At 33.9% G+C, this 15,104-nt stretch overlaps 1 protein-coding gene across 1 annotated transcript in view; it reads right to left on the bottom strand.

Moving 5' to 3' along the window:
- Positions 1 to 4,712: 4,712 nt before the first annotated feature.
- LOC132113937 (cortexin domain-containing 1 protein-like) overlaps positions 4,713 to 15,104 on the bottom strand; it is a 10,939-nt gene continuing 547 nt past the window's right edge. The window contains exon 2 of the mRNA XM_059521999.1: positions 4,713 to 5,405. Coding sequence (XP_059377982.1) covers positions 5,166 to 5,345 — 180 coding nt within the window. The 5' untranslated portion in view covers positions 5,346 to 5,405 and the 3' untranslated portion in view covers positions 4,713 to 5,165. The remainder of the gene's footprint in view (positions 5,406 to 15,104) is intronic.

Raw genomic sequence — 15,104 nt, 5'->3', positions numbered from 1 at the left:
AAAAGGAGTCTGAGAAGCTCTGACAGAGCGTTTGATGGATGGGAATCTGTTGAATCTGTTTGGAGGGTGTGGAAAGAGCATAGTCAGCTTGACATCGAGTAGGGATGCAGTAAACGGGATGTTAGAAAACAGAAACAGAGCAGCCTTTGAAATATATATATATGTCTCTAGTTATTATTCGAATACTTTTAGTTATATAGCTCTTCAAGTTAACTAAAAGATAAAAAGGATATTAAAAATGTTGCCTTGTCGACTAGCTGAAATAATACACACACACACACACATATATATATATATATATATAAATGTATTTATTTATTTACATTTAAATATTTATTAATATATATTAATATATATTTATTTAAATTTATTTTTATAGTGTTATATTTTTAACTATTTAACTTTTTAAATAATTCCTCCTGGTCTTATTATGCAAAATCTATCAGTGCATGTCCAAAAAAGTAAAAAGTGCATTTTATGTATATCATTTTAGGCTATAAAATCCATGTCTAATGCATTAGATACGTGTTGAAGTACAATGTGAACAAATCCCAAAACAAAAACAACAACTCATTTGATTATTTAATGTTCCATTAGTTTCATACTGGAAGTTAATCATTGTTGTGAAAAAAATGGTAAGCAAAACATTTCTGGGCTACATTTGATGAATAATTCCAAATGCAAATGCAAATGCACTCTTATATTAAAATAATTGTACTGAACATAATTGAACCCTTGAAAGTGCTGCTTGATCATTTAAAAAAATGTACTTTCCATCATGAACCACCTGGCCTAGAGTAGTAGTAATGTCTTTCTGCAGTATTTCAAATCAGGAGCTCTTTTATTCTTTGTGTCTGGACTCTACAAACTAACTAACTAACTAAAAGAAAGAGTTTGTTTTCAAAAAGCCTCTTAACCATTTATAATGCAAACCTTGATAAGAGTTAAGTAAAATGTTGGCCACACTGCCAGGAAAATGATTTGTAGCATATAAATGAATTGAATAGCAAATGAAAAGCTGAAGGGTTGATCGATCGCGCTGCACTGTGGAAAAAAATACTCGTGTTGAGAGGAGGGGAACTTGTGGTTCTTATGATGGACAACAAATGCTTTTGCTGTGCTGAATCATCGGCTCATTTTAAGAGCTGTTTCCTCTGAGTGTATGAGATAAAGGAGGGAGTGATCAGAGGAAAAACAATCTATTTTTAATGAAAGTGATAACTTTCTGTCAAGCTCCTCAGTAGTACTGTCTTTGAATTTAGAGCATGTACAATTTGTCACTGTAATGCTTTTTTGTCATTACCTTTAAATTCTTTTTTAAATACTTCAGGTTGCGGAGATAAGACCTTCTTGACAGGTAAAGGATTTGAGATGTTCTAAGAACTTTGATTCGCTGTGTCAGTGAGGCTTTCTATCAGTGGATGATTGTAAACAAATGAATCTGTTCTTTGGAATTCATTCAAGCAGATGGTTTCGATGACTCTGCTTGTGTTAAAGAATGGTCATGAACTGAGAAATCAAAATTCCCTTGATCTTTTCACATAAAAGAGGTCATTGTACCATAAAAACATGTTTCAGAACTCAAAAATTTTGTCGTTAGTCTAAAAACAGCTTATATTGAAGGCAGTTTGCCAAAACAACAGCTGATGTAATAGTGAGGATAAGCGCCGCCTCCACAGAAGAAGATCAACATTACTGCCTGTTTAGCCCCACCCACCCATTCACGCATGTAGTGTAAATAATGAAAGGTGAAGGCGAAGGTCTACACATAAACCAAATGATAAAGATGCTCTGAAGACAACAAAAATGCTGCACAGAGCCAAGTTGTGAAAAACAAACAAAAAAAAAACAGTATGAATGTTTTAAATGGGTTATATGACTTTGCTAAAAAGAACATTATTTTGTGTATTTGGTGTAATTAAATGTGTTTTTGTGGTTTAAGGTTAAAAAAACATTACTTTCCACATACTGTACATTATTGTTTCTCCTCTATGCCCCGCTTTTCTGAAACTCATCTATTTTTACAAAGCTCATCATTCTGAAAAGCGATGTGTGCTCTGATTGGCCAGCTATCCAGTACCTTGTGATTGGTTGAATACCTCTGCTTACCATACTGTGATGCTGTCTCCCGGCACGACGAGACAAACCCAATAAAACCCATTACATATGAGGCATTTGTTGCATCCAGTGGGGACATAATTACTGATTATAATGACTATACTGTCTTTTTACATGTTGCAGTGTGTATCGCACAGCGTAAACATAAAACAATGTCTGGAGAAACTACAAACAACAGGCGCTACTTTAAACTGATCAAAACGTGCTTGAATGGCAAAATCCTTTACATATGTAAACATACTTACAGACTGTGAGTGAGGAGCACCAGACTGTCCTTGCAAAGTTAGAGTTGCCCCACTTTACAGAAACAGACACCGGCATTGTAGGCTACTCTCACAGGAAACAGTCCTCGTCCTGAAATGCGCTGCACACATCTGAATATTTGGGTTGAACTGTTCTGGAACAGTGTTGTAAATACAAATTAACCACTGACTTCTAGTTGTGTCCTCTTTTGGAAGGCCAAGCAAAATAATTTAGATTTTCACAACGAAACAGCGTCTTCACAACATGGCGGCAGCAGCATCAATGAGAATCAAAAATTACACCTTCTTTCTTTGCTGAACATTTTGATGGCGTTATGCAGATCTTCACACATCATGACGTAGACATGTGGGGGCATGTTAGATCAAGCCGTTTTAGGATGGCGTGGTTGATGCTTAACTTTTATAAAGAATATCCCTTTGGGTTTGAGACTTTAGTCTTTGAAACTTTACAGATCTTCTGTATGCACCAAGAGCTTTTAACACTCCAAAGAGAAAGGAAAAATTTTAATCGCATCATATGACCCCTTTAAAGAAGACCCAGACTCATTAAGAACTCAGTCCTTTGTTCACTTCATTTTACCATGGATTCGTTTACAAACAAGGCACAATTTGCACAAAATTATTTGAAAAAAAGACTGAAAATAAATAACAATGCTGTGCCAAGTGTATTGGATCATACAGTAATGTCACAACACACAAGTGCGTGTAACTGTTTTTATTACGTGATCACTATTGCTTTCTGTTAAACAGGTAGTTTGATCTGTATTGAGTTATTTATGGATTTTTAACCTGAAACACAACAGCACACCTATGAAGGACATTGGCTGTCAAACATACACAACTGATAGCCAATCACAGCAGTGAGCCATTTATTGGTTCAATGAGTCAGTAAATTGTATATTCGACTTGTTTCGAGTCGGGTAATACTAGGTACGTTTGAAAGTAGTGGTTCTCGTTTTAAAGCATTGGGAGTTGTTCATTTGAGAATCGCTCGTCGTGTAGTGATTCATGAATGACGGATAATGTATGGGCAAACAAATGTGTTCTTTTGAATTCTTTCAAATAGATGGTTTTGATGATCTGCTTCGTATTTGTGTAGTTATAACTGCCAGACAGTAACATCATACGCATATCTGACTGAGTCAGTGAATTGTTAATTCGGCTTATTTCGAGTCAGTGGTTTGAGAACCACTTGTCACGTACTGATTCATGATTGTCTGGATTGTTAGAAGCACTTACACTGAATAATAAGGCTGAAATGTGAAAGAATAGCTCAGCTCAATAATCTATATCTGTAATCTTCTGTAATGTTGGTTTATAACTGAATTCAATTAACTTTACAACTGTTATTGAACTGAATCACTGTTGAAATGAATTGAGCTGACACTATTCTGTATTTGCTTTACGTATTTTTTTAAACTGAAGTTGTTTCAAAATTGATGATTTTTGCAACACTGTTATTTTTCTGTTTATTACAGCAAAGCTGCTTTGACACAATATATAGGCTATGATCTAAAATGTTATATAAACATGATATGACTTGTTTATACCCCCCTCCCCCCAAACTGTTGTGTAAGGCCATTTAAATTCCCATTATAAAGCTTTAGGATTTCCAGTCATAAGATCTGTAGTGCACTCACCGAATAGTTGGTGATAATTCACCAAATATGTTGGAATTACTATTATCTTTATTGTGGTTAGGAACAGACATGTTGTACATTTGCATTTTCTTATCAAACAGGACACTGGCATTTAGTTGTTTTGTCCTTCACATGAATGAAGGATACATTCATTCATGACTTCATTTATATGACTTCAGCTGAGGCACTTGATATCATGCAGACTATAGCTCTCTGCAAATGCATACAAGTCATCAAGGACAACATGATTAAACCACATCAAGGGATCAGATCATATAAGAGCTGATGAAAGAGACAGATGCTCTTGTAAAGACAACGTTAAGATAAATGCAACCATTTATGGCATTTTTCATCTTTAGCCATTTCCACAAGGCCTTCAGTCAAGTTTGTGTCTTCTTGCAAAAGATAATCATGATTAAGATCATACTTTGTGCAAGTCTGTAAATGTGAATGCTTGACCAATGTATTACAAGTATGCAGTCCAATTGTAAATATTGTATTTGCAGTGGTGCTACTCAAGGGGGTGATAGAGTTAACAGCAAATTACTGTGCCAATAAACCATAAATAAACATGCTGGCTGTTAACTAGCCTTTAAGCAAACTGTTGCTTCACCATGACTGTGAAAAAGAAAATTGACATTAAGAAGACAGCTATAGCACCCCTTGTGGCAATGCTAAAAATGCAGTTTTCAGTGCCTTACTTGAATGTGTATATCATTTATCATTATGAAATATAAAAATATGAATTTGCTCCCTTGTTTAACTACAAATTCAGGATGCATTGGTTGTGAGAACGTCAGGTTAGTGTGGTTGGAAGTGTCTGATTTTGGCTTGTTTGTGCTTCGCTTTGGAGTGATTTCGTTTTCATTTAACTGAAGCCCATTCAGGGCAGGGGCAAAAAAGGATATGGGTGTCAAAATCAACTTCATTTCGGGATTCATGCCTTCTTGTATAAAACAGTGTTGGTTGGGAAGAATTCAACCCAGTTTCCATAAAGACGACTTCAAAGCTAGTGATGCTGTATGCGAGAAGATGACTAGCAACTTAAATATCCCACAGACATCTGTCTACTGGTTGTAACATGATGTTAGGGTTTGATTGAATGCAGGTGCATGTTTATTTGCCAAGGTCATGGGAAAATCTGCTAGTCGTCCAAGTGCTGCTCCTCCCAGGTGGAGGTGGGAATGGCGCTGTAAGGGTCCATGATGACTTTGGCACAGCGGATGATCATTGCCACCAGCAGCAGACAGAGAAAGGCGATGCATGTCAGGGTCAAACCCTGGTCCACGTCCACGAAAGCAGGGTCTGGCGTTGTCTCCTCCATCGCTTCGGTCTGTCCGCATCAGTCCAGGCCTCTGCTACCATCCTGATCGCTTATCTGTGGCTGAAGAGACGGAGAGAGAAGTAAATTGCTGCCTGCCAGAAAGTCCAGTAAATTGATCTGGCTGAATGAATCTATAATGGACTTTAGGTCCAGTACACCTTAATCTCGAATTCCCACAGATAATCTGTATAAAGGGACCATTCATTTAAGACATGGTTTTGTCAGTTGAACGTTTTGACCAATCGTGCTGCATTTATGAAAGATTTTCAGCACCCATGTAGAGTGAGAGAGGAGTCATTTGTCAATATGACTGTAGAAGTACAGAAGGACAGTAGCAGATTGTGTGTCAATATCTGCTGTTTTGTTCATCTACTGCAGCTTCAGTCAATTTTATTGTCTGCACACAAAAAGGAAACAAATAAAACCTATTTGCTAGTGCATTTCTTATTAGCATTGATTGTATTTTTACTGTCCTTTGATTATGACTGGTTGTGATGTAGATCTGTTGTTAGTTATTGACTCTAGTGTGTGTTGCATAAACATAATTTGTGCAAGGTCACATTGCTCACCAACAGGTAGTAGTTGAATATGTTTACACAAATATATTTAAAACATTAAACAACAAATGCATTCAGATGGGTGTAGATTATTAACCTTCTGAAAGGGAAACTTTTTCTTCCGGGCCGTTATCCATAATATTGATTTCTCCAGTGAAAAAGTCAGCTCGTCTGAATCAGGAGAGAAATATGCAAAAAATATTTTTAAAATACGAAATATACATCAGTGCAAAACCATTCAAAACAAATATTTCCGTGTATTTAGATGTGAGAGGACAACAGGGGATGGACTTTTCATTGGAGGAAGCATTGTTATGGGTTATGGACTCAATGGATAAAATGCATTGATGGATTTGTTTCTTACAAAGCTTTTCACTTCACAAGATGTTAACTAATGTACTGATGGAATGGTGTGGATTGCTTGTGGATTATTGTGATTTTTTTATCAGCTGTTTGGACTTTCATTCTGACGGCACCCATTCACTGCAGAGCATCCATTGGTGAGCAAGTGATGTAATGTAATTTCTCCAGATCTTTTAGATAAAGAATCAAACTCATCTACATCTTGGAATGATGATTTATACCAGAGTCTTGGTAACATATTTTGCAAGAGGCCTTAGATTTCTGCATATTTACAGTGAATAGAAAATGACTGTGGGAGTTCTTTTAGTGTACTTGGGCTAAATAATGAGGTCTAAACATGTAATGTTCTTTAATACAGTTAACTCAATGTACAGAACATTTCTCATTTATCACAGTGCATTTGAGCGCCAAATTCAATATGTGATGCTTCACAGAGTCTTCACGAGGAGGCGTGAGGCTGGATACCAATATGATGATATAGCGTTATTCCAAACAAACTTAATGACCTCATTTCAACTCAAAACAATATCAATAAACTCCAAGAGTGGATCAGAAACGGAAAGTACCTTTAGCCCTTGAATAATAAATAGGCTAGTATGAGTCATTTTAATGAAATGATGATAACACTTTAGTGTAGGGACCAATTCTCACAACTTACTTGCATGCATATTAATAACATATTGGCTGTTTATTAGAGCTTATTAAGCCCATAGCTCTATTCTGCATGACGATGTTCTACATCCCTAATCCTACTTACTTATTATTAATAAGCAGCAAATTAGTAGTTTATTGAAGGCAGAAGTTGTAGTTAATGGTTTGTTAATAGCGAGAACGGTACCTTAAAATAAAGTGTGCCCGAAATGATTGTTTTTGTCACAACATCAATGTTATTTATGTATTAAATGTTGTATAATTCAGTGAATTAAATGAGACTTCATCTTATCTTATTTATTGTTAAATGGATAGTTACAACTCTAAATTCTGATATTAGGCCTAAGAGGGAGTTATTGATATAGTTCTGCAAATAAGGTTTGCTTATAAGGCTTTATAGGGTCTTCTCACTTTGTTTTTTGCACGACTTAATGTTTTCTTCTCATTTTTGCATGTAAAAAAAGCAGTCTAGACCAGCCTGATGTTTATCAGACTTTTCTTGAGAAACTAAGGCAAACATATGCTGTATTCTGATGAAAGGAGACAGAGAAGAAAACCCAGAAACAAGCACTTCTGGCTCAAGTTTATTCTACAACATAAAATCCATCAGTAATAAATGAAAAAGGCATTCACTTGACCGTTTTTTTACAGCCTTGTTGTGTTTACACTCTTTCAAACTATCCTCTCAAACCTTTTGGGGAAATGTTTTAAATTATGATTAAAAGAGCCATTAATGGTGGAGTTAAAGTCATGTAACCGTGGTATAATTCATTTACATCCAGCGTTTAGCTTATTGCTTCTGCTGATTGTATTTTAAGGCTTCAAAATAGGAGTCGTTCATTTCTGAAGATTATGTAGACTTTTTAAAAAACATAGGACATTATTCAATAGAAATTTCGTTTAAAACACAACACAATTGTTGGTTGTACAAATGATTTTTGATGAGTAATACTTTAGGATTACAAGTTTGAACAGAGAAACAGCATAACTATGAGCATGCAGTAATATGATTTCCCTTTGAATCATATCTTGATCGGCCTTTTAAACACAGCATATTATCATTTAGTATGGAACAGCAATTCTAAAGATTTTAATTGACTTGCAGCATTCAGTTTTGAGAGTTATTCGTATATATAAGTTCAAATGCATAGCAATCCCTTTGAAAAAAATCTACCATGGCGGCCTTGTTTTTAGCAAAATACCATAGTTAGTCCAGTTCAAATTAAAATAGAAAAACTGTGGTCTGACACTTTAATGGAATAGTTCACCCAAAATGTACACTTTTCACTTCACAAGATTGTGTAGTTTACTTGTGTGTTATTGTGATGTTTTTATCAGCTGTTTAGACTCTCATTCTGACGGCACCCATTCACTGCATAGCAACCATTGGTGAGCAAGTGATGTAAGGATACATTTCTCCAAATCTGTTCTGATGAAGAAACAAACTCATCTACATCTTGGATGGCATGAGAGTACATTTTCAGCAAATTTGGATGAACTATTCATTTAAGCAAAAATAAGAACACTGCAAGCACTGTTAGTTATGAAATATGCCTGCAATTCATAATACAACCCTAAGCACCTAAAGCAAGTATTAGCATAAACTACATTCCGTTTTCTCTTTCAGAACAACAGTCTTAAAATAATCTTCCTCATGTAAGTTAAAGTTGTCAACATGTTTATTGCTACAGACAGGTACCTGATATGGCACAGATATTATAGTAATGCAAAACTGCATGGGAGTGTATTGAGTGAACACATAGCTGATTTTGCACTTTCATTCAAATGTTTCTGACCTCAGCTGAGTTTGTTGTATTGTACCCACATGTTTTGGTGATTAAATGGTCTCTAAAAAGATAATTGGCTGCTGTGATTAACGACTCAGCCGTTGAGGGTGCTAGGCTGTCGAAGCTGGGATTGGAGATAACGCAGTGTGTGTGAGACAGAAACTACAGTGCCACTCAGGCTTGACACGAAGAACAACTCAATTTACGAGTGACTAGAGGGGAAAATGCTCTCTTGGACCTCTTTGGACTGTCTTGTGTTTCAGCCTTTGTTGGGTTGTATTGCATTGTGCACAAAATGGAAGCCTGCAGATAATATCATTTATCATGGCAGGAGATTTAGCCGTTATCATTCCATTTCAGATGACACTTTTACACTTTTTTAAACTCGATTTCTTATAATGATTCCGTTATCAGTTATTTAAATTTTTAGTTTGAAGAAGCCACCCTCACAATTAGTTCTAACTGTAAACTAAACAAAAACAAATTCTGCAGAAACAACTTTTAAATGTAATTTTATAATTAATTACAAGTATAAAATGTATTAATAATGCATTAATAATAGTGCTGTCAAATTATTAATCGCATCCAAAATAATTTTTGTTATAGCATGTATTTATGTATATATTTATATTCATATAATTTATATTATATATAAATATATATTATATAAACGCAACATTTTTCTTAAATATATACATGCATGTGTTTTTATAGATACATAATAAATATACATAGTACACATACATATATTATGTATGCGATTAATCGTGATTAATCGTTTGACAACACTAATTAATAATGAATTAAACATAAAAATATAGATTTTTATTTTCAGTAAAGCCCGAAAATCCTTAAAATAAGATACATTTATTTGAGCAGCAACACTGCAGAAAATATAAAGACTTGTTTTTTTATAGATTTAATGTTTAATTTAAGTCTATTTTTTTCTTATTGCACTTGCAAATTTTTATACTCATTTTTTACCCTTTTTTATTTACTTGAGAGTAAAAGGATCTCACATTAAGACAAAAACACTCATTAAATATTCTTTGAAAAAAAAGTATTAACATCTAAGATAAGATAATACACAAATAAAGTAATATAGAGGATTTACAGATATTGCTGTATGAACTAAAATGACTGAACGTAAAAAAAAATGTATGAATGATGAAAAATAATAGATATCGAATGCAAAGCTTTTAATGTTGTTTTAATTAACACATTAATAATACATTTTATTATTATATATAAGTTCTCCCCAAATAAACGCATCTTGTTTTGAATTGCTGTGAATTTGAATATTTCGTTTTTAATTTAAGCAACTTTAATGCAATAAAAGACTCTAAACTGTATATGAACAACAAAGTTAAACCAAACGAGTGTCTCAAATTTAAAGTACATTTAATCCGATAGCTCACAAACTTGAGACTGATTGATAGATGAGTCTTTAACTGATTCAAGAAAAAGGATAAGAGTAAGAGTGGTTTGTTCATGAATCAGACATTACAGAAGTACAGGTCATGTTTAACGGCTGCTGTTGTGTGCGACTATAACGGGAATGCTGTGAATATATTCTAGTCTTTCTAATGTTTCGCGACAGACTGCGTGCTCAAAGGTTTCTTTCTCTGTAGATTCAGTCATGCTGCAGGAACCACAGTTTGAGTATTTTAGTGTGCCCTGCACTTTGGAAGCAGAATGCAGACATTCAGAAACTATTAATCAAACTGAAAGTCATGGAGATCATTGGGTTTCATTATATCTGAACAAATGCAACTGGTTCTTGATTCCCAGCCATCTGTCAGAGATGAAGCCCAGCGAGAGCGCATCTGTTCGGCCCAGTCCTGCAGCACTAATAATACACTCAGACTTTCTTTATGGCGGTTTGTTTAGTAGCTGGACGTTACAGTGGGGATTTGAGACCTTTCACACAGACAAACAGCTCCTCCATTACACTTCTACTTGTTAATGCCTTTGCATTTAACTCCAGGGATCGATTTTCTCAGAATACTTCTCACACTATTCCCTTCACCCGCCATTTTTCTCTTTTTTTATGTTCGATCTTCTCTCTCTCGCTCTATTCCAACTTGTTTCTCTCTCTCACTTTTTCAGGAATCTATCTGTCTGCATGTTGCTTCAAACTCATATGCTATTATTATTTCTGTACAAGAGAAATTTTACAGGACTTAACCCTTGTATTATGTTAAAATGCTGAGTATGATTATTATGTTCCAGGTCAGACTCATCCAAATTCAATTCAGTTCAATTTATGAGAACATAAAAACAGTAATAATGTGAAATATTATTTCAGTTTAAAACAGCTGTTTTCTAATTGCATATATTTTAAAATGTAATCTATTTCTGTGGCCAAAGCTGAATTTTCAAGCATCATTATTCCAGTCTTCAGTGTTACAGCATCCTTCAGAAATCATATTAATATGCTGATTTTGCTCCTCAAGAAACATTTCTTCAAACAGTTGTGCTGCTTCATATTTTTGTGGAAACCATGATATATTTTTTCAGGATTCTTTGATGAATAGAAAGCTCAAAAGAAAAGCATTTATTTAAACTATAAATCTTTTCAATTTAATGCATAATTACTGAATAACAGAAGTCTTACTGACCACAAACTTTTGTAAGATATTAGAATTCAGGTAGCTGAAACATACGTAAAGTACTTTTTCAAAAGAAACTTAACTCCAGATGGCTGCTTCAAGATAATTAGCTATCAGGACATTTACTGCTATAATCAATCCAGGAGAGAGTCGTCCAGCACCAGTCGGGCCAGCCGTGCTTTTTAATATTGACAGAGACTTCAAGTGTGACAACATTAATCTTATTAACACTCGAGAAGAGCTGGAGTCTCTAAAAATGATCGACTTTTAGGACAGAAATAATTATATATAGTAGTAGTACAGAAATATTTCGTAAGTAAACAGACACACTTCCCTATTTTGCATAATTAACATAATGAATTTTTGTGGTAAGAAATTCTGTTCTTCTCAAGACAATCTTGCTGAACAGTTTAGCTTAAGGCATTGTGTTAATACTGAATATTCGCTTTAATTGCATAAGTATGCTGACCGAGAAGTGTGTTTGGAATATGCTGGCTAAGCATTCACATGCATCTATTTGCATGCTTGAGTAAATAGTATGTTTTGGGCCTTAGTTTGCATAAGGTTTTTTTTTTGTCTCTGCATGTTTTAAGTGGTTATTGTTCAGCTAACTGACAGTGTTGTGGCACAACAAGAGAGAGACTTAAGATTGACACCATGCAGTGTTATTTTACTATTGTTTAGCTTACATTTTTCATCTAATACGTGCTTTATTTTCAGGTTAAATAGCTTTAGTTTGAGTTAATAATAATATTACTGACACACACACACACAATTATAGGCGTGCTTCCAAGTGAGCATTGGTCAATGTCACATATCTTTCCACCTAGGGCTTATTCCAGATAAATCACAGCTACTTATGCCAATATTGATGTGTTTAATCATTTCTAAATAACGGATGGACTCTGATACAGATCCTCTCATTGCCAGTCCAACAGCTTCATTCTATATTAAAGCTGCAGTGTGTTTTGTCTGTGTCCACTAAACAGAAGAGGCCTTTTTCATTCTTCTACAAAATGGAAAGCTTCAATAATAGATTAAAAAAAAAAAACTCTGCCTTATCCTTTATCAACTGCACTGGCTGTATTGTCATCTAAACAGCCCTACTTCAGTTTCCAATCATTGCAGGAATGTCAAAAAAAAAAAAAAAGGAAAATGGATTTCATGCCATGCAGCTATAGATGAAAAAGCACACATTTTATGATTTCATGAGTGTGAATTCGAAGAATTTACCTTTTTTTATTATTTTTTATTAAATGCAAGAATACGACAAGTACAATGACAAGCAAAAGATTAGTGCCATGTTCTTACAACTGATACTTTAATCAAGTTAAAATGAACATGTCTATTAAACAAAAATATGCAGGGTTATTTTGGTTTCTTAAATTGTCTGTTGGAAAAAAAAAAGTTTCCAAACTGGTATTTAAGTGAATATTAATGTATATTGCAAAATAATGATTATTTCCCAAATTTTTTTCAAATAAATATTAATGTCTATGGCAAAAAAAAAGAAGGAAAATTTAAACAGGTTTTCAAATAAATATGAATTGTTTATTGCAAAATAATGATTGATATCAAAAAGATTTTAATTGTGAGAAAAAATTGCAAAAATAATTATAGGCGTGTATATATATATTATATATATGAATATATATTCATATATATATTCATATATATATATATATATATATGAATGTTTATTGCTAAATAATGATTGTTATTTAGTGAAGTTTGCATATAAATATTGGGTCCAAGGGTTTGGCAAATATTAAAAAATAAACTAATATATGGTTTATATAACTAATATAAACTAATATTCATGTTAACTCCACCCACTGGAACAGTTTTTCACTAAACCGAATATAACACAACACCGGGCAATTCATGATCAGAGTCAGAGAGTGGCAACCTCTTGAACCACCACCACTTTCACGCTGGAAAACTTCCGTAGTCCCCAATTGGCCAAAATGCTCTGTTCGACTTTTCTGAGATCATCTACTCTTCCCTGTGGATGACCTGTGACCTACTTTCTGTAAGATCTGAATTTTTGGGTTTGAATTTTTGACATTGAATTTTAGAAAACTGAATTTGAAGTTCCGAATTTCTTCATCTTGAAAACTTGAATCTGAATTTTTTTAATGAATATTTGCAGTATAAGAATTCAGAACAAAAAACTAGCTTTTTGAGAATACATTTCTATAAAATTCAGCCATAAAAACATTTCAGTTTGTTAAATTTCAAATGTTCAATATTCGTTTAAAAAAATCTAATTCAGAACTATTTAAACTACCACCTAAAATTCAATTTTGTTAGATTACAATTGCAAATAATTCAAATTTACACAATTCAAATTCAAATCATTTTGTCATAATAATAGCTCCATAAACTAAATGTTAATAAGTATTATATTTCTATAATATAAATAAATATTGGGATTTCAAGGTCTATCTGATGCATGTGCCTGCTGGTAGATGCTGGAATTGCACACTTTGGTTTAAAAAAGTATTTTTTCTCAATGAACAGCTGTTCAAAAGTAGAGGTATGTGTTTTGGTTTTTTTTTTGGGGGGGGGGGGGGGTGAGCAAAATAGAAATCATCACTATTTCATTATATTACTGTTGAAGTTTTACTAGTGACAGATTTAGTTTTGGAGCCTCTTAAATGCATGAAACTGACTCTTATTTTAATTTGCAACTGCCATAAAGATGGATGAGAATCTTAATAGCACTTTTCATAAATGATAGACTTAAAAAAAAAAAGATTATTTCATTCTGTCTCATATACATTATGTCTCTCTCTCTCTCATGCCTCTTTCTTCAGGTCTCTCTGGCAGAATAGTTTATATCTTGGCGCCCAGAAAATATTCCTCGGATTAATTTCCTGCATGACCTCCATCCCCAATAAACCTCAGGTCCTCGCCGGGCAGTTTAAATCTCAATTTAAGTTTTATCATCAGCGCTGAACTCTGCTGACTATGAGGGTCTTCACTTCTGCAGGTTTAAAAGACTCTGTTTTATTTTGAGGAGAGAGAACAAGGTGGAGCTGATTTAACATTTCCAATGAGATTATTAACTAAAACCATGAAAGTGCGAGTTAAAAAGATTGGAGCCACTTTGTGATCCACAGGCTAAAAAGTGAAAGTAAAAATGAGTAAGCTATGCTTTAATAAACCATATTTGTCATGACATTCATCATTGTGTATGTGATAATCAATACAGCCCACCTTGAAAATGTCGCCTAAGGGAAGCAGCCATACAGGAAAAGATTAGGGATTCAGATTCTGCTTTAGCATGCAGGACTGATTTCAGATATGAATCAAGAGCTGAGATTACAGACACGCTTCTCTAGCTTCCTCTTACCTGCATTACTGTGCCGTTAAAATATTTAAATTGAGAAATTAAGTCCTGATCATCATTTTGAATTTAATACATGAAGACAGGATGTTATGTTATGTCAGGAAAAATATGTGCTTAATGCTGAAATCTATAAATATGATAAATGATTTAAACCTAGTTTACTAAAATATACTGATCAGCTAATGAGTCAAAAATACAGTTGCCCTTTTTCATGCCCACAGCTGTGATCAGATTTTATTTAACAGCTATCAGCAAGTTTTATCATATATTCTTAATAAATTTTAACCAGTGACCAGAAAATAAAATGTATAGTATAGATGTCTAAATTCAAAGGCATCAAAACTTCAGACAAAAGAAGAAACATGCCAATAAAAATCACATTTATACTTCAAAACCATTGTAAATGTTTCACAGAGTGATAAAATCACAGTTCT

Source organism: Carassius carassius, chromosome 3 (genome assembly GCF_963082965.1).
Source record: "Carassius carassius chromosome 3, fCarCar2.1, whole genome shotgun sequence".
NCBI lineage: Eukaryota > Metazoa > Chordata > Actinopteri > Cypriniformes > Cyprinidae > Carassius > Carassius carassius.
Note: the sequence above shows the minus strand (reverse complement) of the source record. Positions and strands in the feature narration are given on the sequence as shown.